The sequence below is a fragment of the Corapipo altera genome, unplaced genomic scaffold (genome assembly GCF_003945725.1).
Source record: "Corapipo altera isolate COAL_440 unplaced genomic scaffold, ASM394572v1 193, whole genome shotgun sequence".
NCBI lineage: Eukaryota > Metazoa > Chordata > Aves > Passeriformes > Pipridae > Corapipo > Corapipo altera.
This window is the reverse complement of record NW_020884996.1, coordinates 283,443-297,977: the sequence shown is the minus strand read 5'-3', so window position 1 is coordinate 297,977 and position 14,535 is coordinate 283,443. Positions and strand designations below refer to the sequence as shown.

The 14,535-nt window shown below is 50.9% G+C and overlaps 1 protein-coding gene across 17 annotated transcripts in view; it reads left to right on the top strand.

Annotated features, from left to right (window-relative positions):
• PTPRS (protein tyrosine phosphatase, receptor type S) overlaps positions 1 to 14,292 on the top strand; it is a 166,763-nt gene extending 152,471 nt beyond the window's left edge. For all 17 annotated transcript variants that reach the window (XM_027666622.1, XM_027666616.1, XM_027666614.1 and 14 more), the window contains 11 exons: positions 164 to 287; positions 2,944 to 3,119; positions 3,653 to 3,772; positions 3,897 to 4,051; positions 6,732 to 7,017; positions 7,456 to 7,634; positions 8,696 to 8,822; positions 8,906 to 9,031; positions 10,422 to 10,576; positions 11,256 to 11,391; positions 11,904 to 14,292. In XM_027666622.1, coding sequence (XP_027522423.1) covers positions 164 to 287; positions 2,944 to 3,119; positions 3,653 to 3,772; positions 3,897 to 4,051; positions 6,732 to 7,017; positions 7,456 to 7,634; positions 8,696 to 8,822; positions 8,906 to 9,031; positions 10,422 to 10,576; positions 11,256 to 11,391; positions 11,904 to 11,972 — 1,653 coding nt within the window. In that variant the 3' untranslated portion in view covers positions 11,973 to 14,292. The remainder of the gene's footprint in view (positions 1 to 163; positions 288 to 2,943; positions 3,120 to 3,652; positions 3,773 to 3,896; positions 4,052 to 6,731; positions 7,018 to 7,455; positions 7,635 to 8,695; positions 8,823 to 8,905; positions 9,032 to 10,421; positions 10,577 to 11,255; positions 11,392 to 11,903) is intronic.
• Positions 14,293 to 14,535: the final 243 nt, after the last annotated feature.

The following is a 14,535-nucleotide window of genomic DNA, read 5'->3' as shown; positions in this document are numbered from 1 at the left end:
GGGGGGAACAAACAGTGATCGCTGGGGGGAACAAACAGTGATCGCTGCTCTCCTCAGCGAGATCTCCAGAGCCACGATGTCCCACGTGGAACGAGGGACTCGGGGCTTGATTTGATGCTTTGCTCTTCACTGACTCTTCCATTTCCTTTCCCAATTCCTCCAGTCCATTGATCCTGGCCAGCAGTTCACCTGGGAGCACTCCAACCTCGAAGTGAACAAGCCCAAGAACCGCTACGCGAACGTGATCGCCTACGACCACTCGCGCGTCATCCTGCTGCCCATCGAAGGTAAGGAACCTCCCATGGAGCATCCCTGCTCCCACGAGGTAGTGCTGGGGTGGAGTTGCTGCAGGGAAGCACATCTCACACGCTCTTCTCTCGTCTCTATTTATATTCTTCTCTTAACATCTCCCTGGGAGTTTAGCGAGCAGGAGATACCTCTGTAAACCAGGCGTTTGTTAAATCCCGGTGACTGACATATTCCCTGGAGCTGCAATCCATCATTTCAAGGGCTGGTTTATCAAGGAACTGTCTTCCCTTTGCTTGGAGATGCCTGTTTGATACGTCTGTGACTAACAGAAAGAATTCAGACCACATAATGCTTTAGAGAGAGCAGGGGTGGGGTGGTGGGTGGCAGGGAACGCGGAGCGTGGCTGTACAGGGATGAATGAGAGGTAACACAGGGCTAATTGTACAAATGTGAGCGGCAGCAGCAGCACAGGCAGAGAGATCACTTGATATGCAGCTCTTGCTGCAGCCCTGGCCCCTAAAAGGCTCGGGATAAGAAGGGGTTAGCGTGAGCCTTGTGGGTCATAAATTGTTTCCTGAGCTGCTCCTGTGAGCGATGGTGCAGTCAGAAAATTTACATTAAATTTCACAACTCATGGCTCTTGACAGAGCTGCTCCCGTGCACACCAGGATAAAAGAGGCTTGAGATGGAGCTGAACAGGGCACCTGCTTGGGCTGCTGCTGCTGAGATAAAGCTGGAGTTTCACGGGCTCGGGCTGTGGCTGCGCCGCAGGGATAAAGCGTTCGAGGCCAGTCTTGCATTGCCAGGAGCTGATCATCGGAGCAGAGAGGATGTGGGATGTCCTGGTAACTGCCTGGTGAATGGAGAGGTTAACTCAGGCACCTTTGTGAGCAGGGAATTGTTGGAATAATCTCCCTCTGCCGCGGTAACTCCGAGGGACGTGGGGAAGGGGAAGAGCTGGTCCTGAGGCAGCAGCAGAGTGTGGTGACTTGCCAGAAAACTGCACGAATCTGCATTAGTCTGGTCTGCTGTTAGAGGGCTTTAAGTGTTTCTCCTTGTGAAGCTGACTCTGTTCTGGCTTGGTTTAATTCTGAGATTAATATTGTATGAGCCAAGGAAAGCAGAGGCTTTAAAAAGTTGCCTTGTCATTCAAGGGAAAGGAGAAGAACACAAGTGTAGGAGTGAAGGACACTTGGGCTGGTCTTGGATCACAGGGTTGGATGCAGGCAGCAGTCCCAGCTCTACCCAGGGGCTCTGTGAGGACCAATGGTGCAAATATGATGGGCCAAGGTTGAATTTTCAAGAATCTGAGAGGTTCTGACATGCCTTGGCTGGTGTGCTCCTTCCTACCAGGCTCTATTTTATACTCAGGGCTGGAAGATGAAAGGAGCTGGAGGAATCAATTGTTGCTTTCTCTTTGTTTTAAATCTGGATTTGTCAAGGCTGCAGAACGTCACTGGCTGCTTGGTCAGGAAGAAGTAGCAGCTTTAATTGTGTGACTCCTCTGAAGCTGTCACACAACAGAGCATTGCAGGAGCTCATGGCCACCCATCTTAAATTACAGAGTGGACCCGAGGGGGCTGGAGAGGAGATTAATTCCAGAAGCTCTGCCTTGATCACATTCCTGCCTCCCTTCCCTCCTGAAACTTCAGACTGGGAGGGAATGGGTGCAGGGAACCCTCCAGAAATTTAATCAAAAGCCCTGTCTCCCAGCAGCTGAAATGCTGAGTGCCCTTGAGGACTGGCAGGCGGTCCCTGGGTTTGCACCTCGCCAGCAGCACCGGTGCCTTTTGCTGCGGCCCAATTTTGTGTTGGTGCTGCTCCCCACCCTTGGCTCCCCTTGAGACAGGAGGGAAGGGCTCTGCACCGAGTTAATCATGGCTTAGCAGATCCTGCCAGCCTTGCCAGCCACTTGGCTGGAATTAGGAACGGGCCAAACCACCCACCAGCTCCGTGCCAGGTGCAGCTCTCTGGAGCTGAACCTGAGCAGCACTGCTTGCCAGGGTCCATTTTAACTTCAGAGCAGCTTTCTCCTACCATGTCCCAATCTCCCTCTTCACTCTGGCAGTGCCTCCTGCTCATCCCAGACCCTCAAGCAAGGACCCAGGCGAGCAGCTGTAACTCAATAGCCTGTAACTCATGCGAGTAGAAAAAAAAAACCCACTCCTAAAAATGACAACAGGCAATTTACAGTGAGTCAAAGCCTGTAATTTCAAATCCTTCACTGTCTGAATCAAGCCTGGTTTTATTCCTTGCTCTGTCCAGCTGTAGCTCTCTGCCTGCTATTGAGTTATGGACCACACAGTCATCGACCAGGTGCATTTGGTTCCTGGGCTCGGGACGTGCTGGGACAAGGACTTGGGTTTGTCCTGTTGGAGGCCATTGCAGCAGGAGCCCTGGGCCAGGACCTTGCTCCTGTTGGCCACAGCAGCAGTAGAAAGCCCATGATTTCAAGGCTTGATATTCAGTCTCTTTAATATCTTTTGCAAGGAGTTGCTTGTCTCCCTGCAATGCAGGAGCTCGAGCTGGGAAAAACACACCAAGAGCCCATTTCTCCCAGCTCTGATTCTGACCCACCAAGCCAAGAAAGTGCTCCTGCAGGGGAATTCTCTCTAACAACATCCCTGCAAAGATTTCATGCTTCCAGCTGTATGAAGTCCCGTGCAGTTCCCTGATTTTCTTGGTTTCACCCAGGAATTGTGGGCAGTGATTACATCAACGCCAACTACATCGATGGCTACAGGAAGCAGAACGCCTACATTGCCACTCAGGGGCCTCTGCCAGAGACCTTTGGAGACTTCTGGAGGATGGTGTGGGAGCAGCGTTCAGCTACTATTGTTATGATGACTAAGCTGGAGGAGAAATCACGGGTAAGATGCATGAGAGGGATGACTGGTTAGTCATAATCCTGGGGGATTGGAGGGGAGAGTTGGGGAACAGCAAATCCCTTTGATGTGCAGCCAGTGGGGGATTTCTGCCTGCTTTGCCAGCACCCTGAAAGTTCAGTGATTCATTGCTTTTTAAAAAACAAACCATCCACCCCAGAAAGCTCCTTTGCAACTCCAGGAGAAGATCCCGTTGCCTGCTCCGTAGTTCTGTCTCAGAGTTAATCATGTGGCAAGTTTCACATCAGTTCTCTTGTTTAACAAGCCCAAGTACATTCCCTCTAATCTTCAGTATCATTCCAGTCTGTTGTCTATGAGATTGATGTGGCATCAAAGCCTGTGCTTAGTTCAGTGGGAGCTTTTCCTCCTGGGTCTGTCCCTGTCCTGGTGCTCTGGAAAGACATTTCTTGCGCCTCCTCTTCCCTTTGCCACTTGTAACCATCAGGGCAGTTTGGGATTGAGCTTCCCTAGCAGTGCAGGGTTTGTCCCAGCACTGAGCCATCCCTCCTGTCTTCCAGATAAAGTGTGACCAGTACTGGCCAGGCCGAGGCACGGACACCTACGGGATGATCCAGGTGACACTGCTGGACACCATCGAACTGGCCACGTTCTGCGTCCGAACGTTCTCCCTTCACAAGGTGAGCTTGCTCCTGCTCCCGTTTTTCCCTGGAGGTGGGCTGTGGCACACTCCTCACACACCCTACAGGCAGGAGTGGGGGTGCAGGTACCCCCCTGACCCCTGGTGCTCCTCTGTCCCTGCAGAACGGCTCCAGTGAGAAGCGGGAGGTGCGGCAGTTCCAGTTCACGGCGTGGCCCGACCACGGTGTTCCCGAGTATCCCACCCCCTTCCTGGCTTTCCTGAGACGGGTGAAAACCTGCAACCCCCCCGACGCCGGTCCCATCGTGGTGCACTGCAGGTACCAGTTCCCTTCACCTGGCTCTTGCACAGGGGCCACCTGTGAGGGAGGCAGAAGTTTTGAAGGGTGTGGATTTGCACCTGGGAGACACAGCTCCTGGCAAGAGCCTTCTGTGAGGATTCCCAGGCAGCATCTGAGGAGGATACCTGGGGATTCCATTGAGCAAAGCATTTCCTGAGATGGGGAGGGGTGTAGCTGGCAACAAACCACCTGGATCAAGTGTCCAAGGCCAGGTTGGACAGGGCTTGGAGCAAGCTGGTCTAGTGTCAAGTGTTCCTGCCCAGGGCAGGGGGTGGAACAGGACGAGCTTTAAGGTCCCTTCCAACCTAAACCATTCTGGGTTTGATGATCTTGTTAAGCAGTGGGAGGTGCCCAGTGCTGTCCTGGTGTCTGGTTCTGCGTAGTGGGGTTGTTTGAGGTCACACTGGGAAAGGAGGAGATCGGGTGTGACCTCTGAGCTGTGTGGGGTGCTGGGGAGACAGAGCTGCCTCAGCTGTCCAAGGCAGAGCTGGCAGTGATTGACAGGGGGTTTCTGAGCTCTGCAGCCATTGTGATAATGCCAAGCTGAAGGCAGGTAGAATTCCCTAATTCAATTTACAACCCAATGAAGCCTCAGTGCAGATAAATCCCTGTGTTCCTCAGGAGGATGTGGAGGAGCCTGCGGGTTCCTCAGCACTCAGGGAAGCTCTGAGTTGTTCAGGCTGCTGGGGAAGCTAATCCTGCCTCTGCTAGAGGATGCCACTCAAACAGTCTTTGTGAGTGGGCAACTTATCACTGCCCTTGCAGATGGCAATTGTTGTGCACCTCCGAAAATGAATAAAGAGGAGCTGTCAGTTCACAACCAGCTCCCAGATCAGCTGCTAAATTCTTGCCAAAGCTCCAGTCACCTGCTTGGTTCAGGTGTTAGGCAGTCTAATTAACAGAGATCAAGGGGGCTCCATGAAGAAAGGGACAGCACTGGAATGGTAAAAGGAAGCCCTTTATTAGCAGTGGCACAGGCACAGAGCACTGAGCCCTGCTGGGGTGCAAATGCTGTTACACACAGGTCTGATGTTACCCTGATGCACAAAAACATTTAGGAAGAGAGGTGACGTGTGTTACTCGTTACCACATCAGTGCTTTCTCAGCTACTCAGAGATCTGAGTGATTAAAGAGGCTTTTTCAGCCTTTACATCGTGCCAGCCCTTTGCTCAAGCCTCAAGCCCCAGCTCGAGCTGGCACAGCTGTGTGTGCCCAGGGTGTCAAAGATGAGGAGACACGGGCAGAGCAGTGTGGAGGGGCAGAGGCACCTCACCAGAGGCAGCTTGTCCTCTTGCAGCCTGTCCTCGGGTGACATAAAAGCTGAGTTTGAGAAGTGTTGGCCACACTGAGCTGCTCAAAGCAAACCTCTGCACATCACAAACTCTTTGGGGCTGAGCCCAAGTGCTGCTGTGTGGGGCAGAGGGGCTTCTCCATCCTCTGCTCTGTCCCAGCAGCCCCTCCCTGCTGGTGTGGCAGCACTGGCCCAAGCAGAGTTCAGGTAAATGGGATTTTAGGTTCCAGTGCAGGCTTTCCTGGCCCCAGTGCAGCACTGTGCTCACACACCAGAGTGACACAGAGCAGCAGTGACTTTGGTGTCACCACTGTCCTCTCCAAACCCTCCAACACGGTGTTTCTAAACTGGATCAAGAGCAGCACATTGAGGTGACTGGGCAGGGACACTCCCAGCACCAGTTCCAGCTGACAAGTTCCTTTAATTCAACAAAAACCATCCTGTGGCTGAACCCACACCCACAGAATCTCCTGAGTTGGAAGGGACCCACAAGGATCATCAAGTCCAGCTCCTGGCCCTGCACAGGAAAGCCCCAAACCCCCACCATTCTTGGCTGGTTTACCAGGATTTCCTTTGCCTCAGCCCATCACCAGCTGTTTGCCAGGGCTGTGGTTCCTTCCTGATCACCAAGTGTGTTTGCTGGTCACCCTCTGTCTCGTGCATCTGCTTGTACCCTGTGTTTGTGGCAGTGGGAAGATCCTTGCTCATGGGGTGGTGACCTTCTGATATGGTTTGAAGCTGGCTCACTGCCAGGTCCCCAAACCTCACCACAAGACTCCCTCCCACCCCCAAGCAAGGGAGAAGAGGAAAAAAAAACCAAGAGAAGCGAAACGAGAGAGACACAGCTAAAGCAATATATATAAATATATTTCCACTTATATTACAGTTATATACAATTGAAATATATATACAATTTCAAAAAGAAAAGGGAAAGGGAAGGGGAAAGGGAAAAAAGAACACAAACAAAATAAAATAGACATGATCAATAGCCTGAGATCTAGCAACTAAAATAATTAGCAAAAGAATATCTCACTACTCTCCTTGGGACAGCAGAAAGTAGTGCTGGAATGACCTCTGGCAACCTCTGTCTCCCAGGGTTGGCAAGGCCTTACCAGGCCTCACTCCCCAAGACAACAGACTCAACAGCAGGGAAACCCACACCCTCAGAGCCAAGGGAAGGAAAGAGAGCGAAGGCCTCTCCTCCTTTCTTCTTATACCCCGGCTTACGTAAAAATCGTAGGGAATACTGGGTAAATCTGGGCACTTCCTTGGTTACAAACTGGTCACCAGGGAAGGCCCAGACTAAACTACCACACCTTCTGGGCAGCAGAATAATCCACCCCTTCATCCCTCCCCTCTCGTCCCCAGCGCGGGCGTCGGGCGGACCGGCTGCTTCATCGTCATCGATGCCATGCTGGAGAGGATCAAACATGAGAAGACAGTGGACATTTACGGGCACGTCACCCTCATGAGGTCCCAGCGTAACTACATGGTGCAGACAGAGGACCAGTACAGCTTCATCCACGATGCCTTGCTCGAGGCCGTCGCCTGCGGCAACACCGAGGTCCCCGCTCGGAACCTCTACAGCTACATCCAGAAACTGGCCCAGATCGAAGCCAGGGAGCACGTGACGGGCATGGAGCTGGAGTTCAAGGTAAGGGGTGCTGGGTTGGGGCAGCAGTGGCTGGGGAGTGCTCAGTATTCCCCACTGGCACTTAGGCAGAGCAGACACGGAGCCTTTATGGGGCTGATGGGAACTTTCTGGTTGCATGTTAGAGGTAATTACTTTCCTGAGCTGAGCTGCTGCAGTTCCCAGGGGAGAGCTGCCTGTCACTGCCGGAGGCTCCTCTGGTCATTTCCAATCGAGATTGAATTTACTCCCTCTTAAATTGTGGTTTTTTCAACTGGTTGGGTTTTTTGTTATTATTCTAAAAGTTTCGCTTGAGGGAAAGGGCTCAGACTCTGTCCCCACCCCCCCCCCCCCCCAAAAAAAAAAAAAACCACAAGAGGTGGTAGAACAGGGAGGGGCAGTTAGGGAGGGGTCAGGAGAAGAGCAAGGCTGAGGGGATGGTTGTGCTCTCTGTGCCCTCAGCGCCTGGCCAACTCCAAAGCCCACACCTCCCGCTTCATCAGCGCCAACCTCCCCTGCAACAAGTTCAAGAACCGCCTTGTGAACATCATGCCCTACGAGACCACCCGGGTGTGCCTGCAGCCCATCCGGGGCGTGGAGGGCTCCGACTACATCAACGCCAGCTTCATCGACGGCTACAGGTACCTCCTGCCCCGGGGCTGTCCTCTGATGGGCTGTCTGAGCCCTTGGGATGGGGCTGGACTGGGCTTTAACACTTGGTCTGTTCTGTGTCATCACAGCAGTGCAGTGCCACAGGTAAATTCCAACACCCTCCTCCAAATCCAGCCTGCTGATCCAGCTTTTCCCCCCCTGTGGTCTTAAATTACTGATCCCCTGAAGCAACCCAGCCCTTCTCCAGCTGCAGGTCCTAAACACAGAGTGGCAGTGAGGGGTGGGTTCTGCCTCTGGGAGGTTTCTAAGTGTGGATTAGTCTTTTAATTATGTTTGTGATCTGGGGCAATTTCATTATGTTTGCAATGCTGAGAGCTCTCCCCAGGCAGCACAGCCCAGTACTCCAGCCCTCCAGGGCTGGGTTTGGAGCCCAAACTGAGGCAACAAAGCAACCCCATGTGCAGGTTCCCTCACATGCTGGCCCAGGCTGTGGCACCAGGTTTAGGGCAGCTCCATGGCTGGTGATTGGATTCTTGATGCTCTTCAGGCCCAGAAAATGTGGATTCTAGTTCATGGAATCAATGCCAGAATGGTTTGGGTTGGAAGAGACCTTAAAGATCATCCTGTTTCACCCCCTGCCATGGGCAGGGACACCTTCTGCTATCCCAAGTTGCTCCAAGCCCTGTCCAACCCGACCTTGAACCCTTCCAGGGATCGGGAGTCCACAACCTCTCCAGTTTCAGGGGAGGAACCCCTCCCGTTCCTAGTTCCAGGAACCTCCTTGCTCGTTCCGGTTCCTCCACAACCTCTCCAGTTCCCAGTTCCAGGAATCCAGAATCAAGCATGTTACACCTTTTTCCTTGTAGGGCACCATGGTTCAGTGAGCTCAATTTACCCCTTGGAAATGATATTTAGGGAAATCTTCACCACTGGCTCTTTTTTTTTGACCATCAGCACCAAAGACACCCACAGCCCTTTCGACCCCGCGCTGTTCCAGTTCTTCCCCAGCCTTTCCATGCATTTCCCAAAGCTCCTGCCCGGGCAGTTCTGCCCTCCCTTGACCCTCTCCTTGCTCTGGACTCTCCCCCAGGCAGCAGAAGGCCTACATTGCCACCCAGGGGCCGCTGGCAGAGACCACCGAGGATTTCTGGCGGATGCTGTGGGAGAACAACTCCACCATCGTCGTGATGCTGACGAAGCTTCGCGAGATGGGGCGGGTGAGTGGGGGGCGAGGGGGGGCAGGGATGGGGACAGTCCTGCAGGACAAGGACTAACAGGGACCTGTCTTGGCCCCGGGCAGGAAAAGTGCCATCAGTACTGGCCCGCGGAGCGCTCGGCACGGTACCAGTACTTCGTCGTGGATCCCATGGCAGAGTACAACATGCCCCAGTACATCCTGCGGGAATTCAAGGTCACAGATGCCAGGGTGAGTGCTGGGAGGGAGCAGTTTGAACCTCTGCAGTGGGGGAAGGGGCTGGCACAAAACACGGGGTTCGGTGGGTTTGGCTCCTTAAAGAAAGGCTGAGGTGAAAACGCTTTCCCTGGGAAAGTCTGGGATTATCAAGGGAGGAGAGCTTAGAGAATATCCTGGTTGGAAGGGACCCACAAGGATCGTGGAGTCCAACTCCTGGCCCTGCACAGGACGAGGCAGGGGTCAGCCTCTTTTCCCAGGGAACCAGTGGCAGGATGAAAGGAAAACAGCTTCAAGCTGCACCAGGGGAGGCTCAGGAGGAATTTCTTCATGGAAAGAGTGGTCAGGCACTGGAGGGGGCTGCCCAGGGAGGTTTGGAGTCCCCACCCCTGGAGGTGTCCACGGAAGGACTGGATGTGGCACTGAGTGCTCTGGGCTGGGGGACAAGGTGGGAATCAGTCACAGCTTGGACTCAATGACCTTGGAGGTCTTTTCCAACCTCAGTGATACTGTGACAACCCCAAGAATCCCACTGTGTGCCTGAGAGCTCAGCTGTGATGAGGAACAGAACACACACACACACACACACACACACAGATTGTGCTTGACTATTTGTTCTCACAAATTGAAAGTAGTTTCCAAGCTCTCCCACAGTCATGAGTCACTTTGTTAGAGGCGTGCCCGGCTTTTGGGTTTGCTTGAGATGAAAGCAGAAAATATTTCCCCCCAAAACTAATAAAAACCTTGCAAAGGATTCTCTACACCCCACAGAAAATGTGCACTTGTCTGGCTGTCATTCATGTTCAAAGGAACACATTCACTCCAATAATCTTCGATTTGCTGTCAGATTTCTCATCCAAAGGAACATTTCAATACCTCCTCAAATTTGTTTAGCAAATGTAACCCTCCCTCTCACAAGCAGAGCCGTTGCTTTTGAGGTTGTCAAGAGTATTCCAGAACCTGATAATTCAATTTGCAAGGTTGAGAAGGAGGATGCCTCATCAGTCCTCGTAGAACAAGATTTATCTTCCTGTCAGCTGTAATTCTGACACTGTGGCAATGCTTTGTTAAGATTGATAGAGAGGCCATCACCTCACCTTGAATGTTCCCTCGCTGAAGACTCCATCTGTGCTGTCTGCAGTGGTCAGAGCTTTCAGCACCTGCCAGGATATGGATCTGTGCTGACAGGCCGACTCTGGGAATGTCAACTGCAACATAAGCAGCTTCATCATGGTGGATCTGGATAATAAATACGGTGCACTTGCCTAGAACACAGACTTGGCTCAACTTCTTGTGCCCTTTAACAAACTAGCAAGGAATTTCTTTTTTTTTTTTTTTTTTTGCCTTTTCTATTTGTTCTCTCAACTCCAGGATGTTTTAAAACTATTCCTGTTTTCTCCCCCAGGACGGGCAGTCACGGACTGTCCGGCAGTTCCAGTTCACTGACTGGCCAGAACAAGGTGTGCCAAAATCAGGAGAAGGTTTTATCGACTTCATTGGACAGGTACACAAGACCAAGGAGCAGTTTGGCCAGGATGGCCCCATCTCTGTCCACTGCAGGTAGGCAGGTGCAAATGGGAACACCTCGTTCATCTGGGGATGCAAAAGGAATTAAAATCCAGATATCTCCCCCCCCCCCTTTCCCACCCCATCCCTGCAGGCAGATTTCTCAGGGGTGTCAGGGCTAACACTTGTTTCTGCCACCCAGATTCATTTCCCTTCAGCCCTGGGCACTGCCCACAAGGCTTTTGAACCTTTATAGATAGAGGAGAGGTATGAAATGCTGGTACTCTGGAGGAGATGGGAACTTCAGTGTTACATATGTAATGTATGTAACATATATAATATTTAACCTGCAAAATCAGAAATATTTTTTTACCACTTTCAGCCCAGTTCTGCACCACTAATGCTTGCTGACAGCAAGAATTTTGTACCTCCCTACCCATGGGCAGGAGAGGGTGATCCATTCTTCCAAATATTTAATTTTAATATTACATGTTAGTAATAATGTTCCCACTGAATGCTGTTTACCACTACCCAAAGCTTTTAATATTATTTTTTTATTATTATTTCACTTTCTCAAACATTTTTTTGGGTCACACTCTGGCTATTTCTGGATATCTCCACTTCCAACACGTTCCCAAGGCACAGCTGAACCCTTCCCCAACCTGGGTGTTTACAAGAGCATTTGAACATTGTAACATGCAATTCCCTGGGTTTTTCTCTGCCATTCCTGCAGTGCTGGCGTGGGCAGGACCGGAGTGTTCATCACCCTGAGCATCGTCCTGGAGCGGATGCGCTACGAGGGGGTTGTAGATATTTTCCAGACTGTAAAGATGCTGCGAACACAACGACCTGCGATGGTGCAAACAGAGGTGAGCGGGGTGGGGACCCTGCCCTGGGCTGCCCTGGCCAAGCCCAGAGTGCTTCCTGCCTTTAGAATCATGGAATGGGTTGGGTTGGGAGGGATCTCAAAGCCCATCCCGTGAGTGCAGGGACACCTTCCCCTGGACCACGTTGTTCCGAGCCCTGTCCAGCTGTTACCAAACAGCTCCTGATTTTAAACTAAATAACTTAATAAATGCAAATTCCTATTGCTCTAAAGCCTCTCAAAGATCTCCTCACAGTCTGGCAGCCTCTGTTCTTATCTCATCCCCACCTCTGGGGTGTGGGGGGACTCACCTGCCCCAAGCCCAGCCCACCCTGGCTGTGGGGAGATGTTTGGTGCCTGAGAGACTCAGACAGAAAGGGAAGGGCTGGGCTGGGCTTTCCTCTCCCAGGACAATCAGGGAGGTTCCTGCTCAGCCTTGTGCTGTCTGGAAAGCAGGACAGGGATCCCAAGGAGCTGTTTCCCACCTCTGAAGCTGGTTCTCTTTGCTCTTGGCAGGATGAATACCAGTTCTGTTACCAGGCAGCTCTGGAGTATCTGGGAAGTTTTGATCACTATGCAACATAAAAAGCCATCGTTGTGCAGACTCTACCAACCACTTCAGTCCTGGAAGGCCTCTTCTGACCCAGGAGGAGCGCTTGAACTTACAAAACTGACTCAGAAGAAGTACCTTTTCATCTGGACAATGCATCGGGGAGCAGGGGGGAGGATTGGAAGGAACACCCCTTCGGGAACTCCATGGTGTAACCTGGCCCGCCCAGAGGCAGCTCGGGAGGTGCTTGAGGGGCTGCTTGAAGTGGTGAACTGCTCTTGTTACCTCAAGTGGTGTTCGCTGTGGAGGACGTGTGGACGTGGTGAAAACAGATCCAAAAGCTAAAAAAAAACACGCCTTGGGAAACGTTTCTGCTGGAGAAGGGAAGGAAAACAAACAAACAAACAAACGACTTTGGTTACATCATTAGAGTTCAGTTTATTTACTAATATAGTTGGCAGTCTTTAAAGGAAGTCACTTGCAGAATTGAAGGTGTTCTGTGAAAGGAAAGGAACTTAAATCTCAACACTTGGGCAAACTTAGGGTCAGGAGTTCTTCTAGCTGGAGTCTTAATAACCTCAGCATCAGCACTGGGAGGATTCTGGGCTTGCAGGCACCTTGCAAACAGCACCCACGGAATGCCCCTGCCACACCAGAGGTTTTATAGCTCACATTTTGAATACTTGGAACATTCCTCATTTCTTCTAATTCCAAAATTTATTTTTTAGGATATTTAAAAGGATAGAGAAAGAGAAATATCAAACCCCAGAGCTGGCTGTGTGGGGTGGCCCCCTCCCCTGGCACAGTGGTGGGACCTGGGCTGGGGTCACTGACTGCTGGCTCTGGTCCCCTTTCCAGCACATCTGGCTTTCCTTGGAGCAGGGTGGGACACCCCAGGAAGAAAGGCAGCCCCTTCCCCAGGCTCTTTGCACATTCACACCCCCCCATTCCTGCTGTGAGCAGCTGTGTCCCGTTACCCCCCCCTAGTTCCTGCTGGGAGCATCTCCCTGTCAGGAGCCCCAGAAACACCCTTAAAGAAATTTATTTCCAATGAATTTATTTCCAGTATCCAAGTGGTTCTTGCTGCCAGCCCCTCACCTCTGGGAGCCATGTGGAGCAGCTACTCTCAGGACTATCCCAGTACCACATCACAGCTCCCAGTCCCACCTTGGCACGGCTCCCACCATGCTCCCAGTCCCACACTGTCCCCTGGCACAGCTCCCAACGTGCCCCAGCTGTAAAAGAACTGGGAAAGATCCAGGAAGGTGCATCCAATGGCAAATACTGTGAGTGGCTTTCTTTAAAGTATCGATGTAACTGTAACAAGTGACATTACCTTTTTTTTTTTTTTTTAAATAGTGTATTTTTTCCTTTTTTTTTTTTAAAAAAAAAAGACAAAGAATATCAGTCAATGAATTTAAAAGAAAAAATTTGCTTATTTGTTCATATTATGTTCAAAGACAGTCTATTTTTTCACTGTAGAAATGTTACGTGTAATGGCTGTGATATATAAAAAAATGCAGTGCAAATTGCTACTTCTACATATTGCTTTTCTACCATTTAAAAGGTTTAACTTGCTCATGTAAGAACAAAATGTCCTTTCTGGATTTTTTTTTTTTTTTTTTTTTTTTTATATTTTTATGGGTTCTTTTGTTTCCAGTCACAGGCATATCCCAGGGAAGGGTGGGAGAGCAGCAGGTGCAAGAGGTGGTGGCAGTGCCAATTCCCTCCCCTTCAGCTGTGGCCACACAAGGCCAGAGGTGAACTGGGAGAATCAACAGCACCAGTGGCTTTATGAGGACTGGTGAGACTTTCTTTTGGAGCCTTGACACCCATCAGGGGTTTTAACATCACAGGTGTATTGCCCAGGTCTCTGTCTTTGTGCTGGGTGTAGCTGAAATGCTCTTCCAGGAGTTTTCCTGCACAGAGGACAGGATTTCTGGGAAAACACACACTGCCTCGAGCTCTGCTTGTCTCTGACTTTTCCCTTATTTTTTTTTTATTTTTATAGAAGGGGTAATCATGGCCATCAAGTGCTGCCCAGAAACCCCCACACAACCCATTTCCTGTCTTTAACCCAAAAAAAAAAAAAAAAAAGAAAAAGAAAAAAAAAAGAACCGACTGAAAGGCTTCTTCGAGATTTTACTTATTTGTGTGAAAGTTGCCCAAATTTCTAAGTATGTTGCAGCAAAATCTTACTGGACAAGTTTGGGGGGGGGGGGGGGTTTTTTTCTTTGTATGAGAGCAAAGTGCTGTTGCTTTCACACTGTTATTTCAAACTGAAACAGTAAAGTGGTTTTCATACCACGGTGTATGTAGATATATTGACTTTGTATTAAAGGAAGATTGTCTGAAGCCTGGCTGCAGCCCTGTGTGTTGGGGGGAGCGGGCAGGGAATGAAGCAGCTGCTCTGTGCAACCCAACCACTCTGGAATCCTCCCTGCTGGTGCCCAGGGCCAGGTAACAGGTTGCTCTCCCTCTGCTCTGCTTCTGCTCCTGCTAAAAATAGGCCCCTGTACAAGCCAAACATGTGGCTGCAAAGAAACAGGCTCATTTGGGAGCTTTGGGCCAAACAGTGCAGTGACACAGGCACCAGTT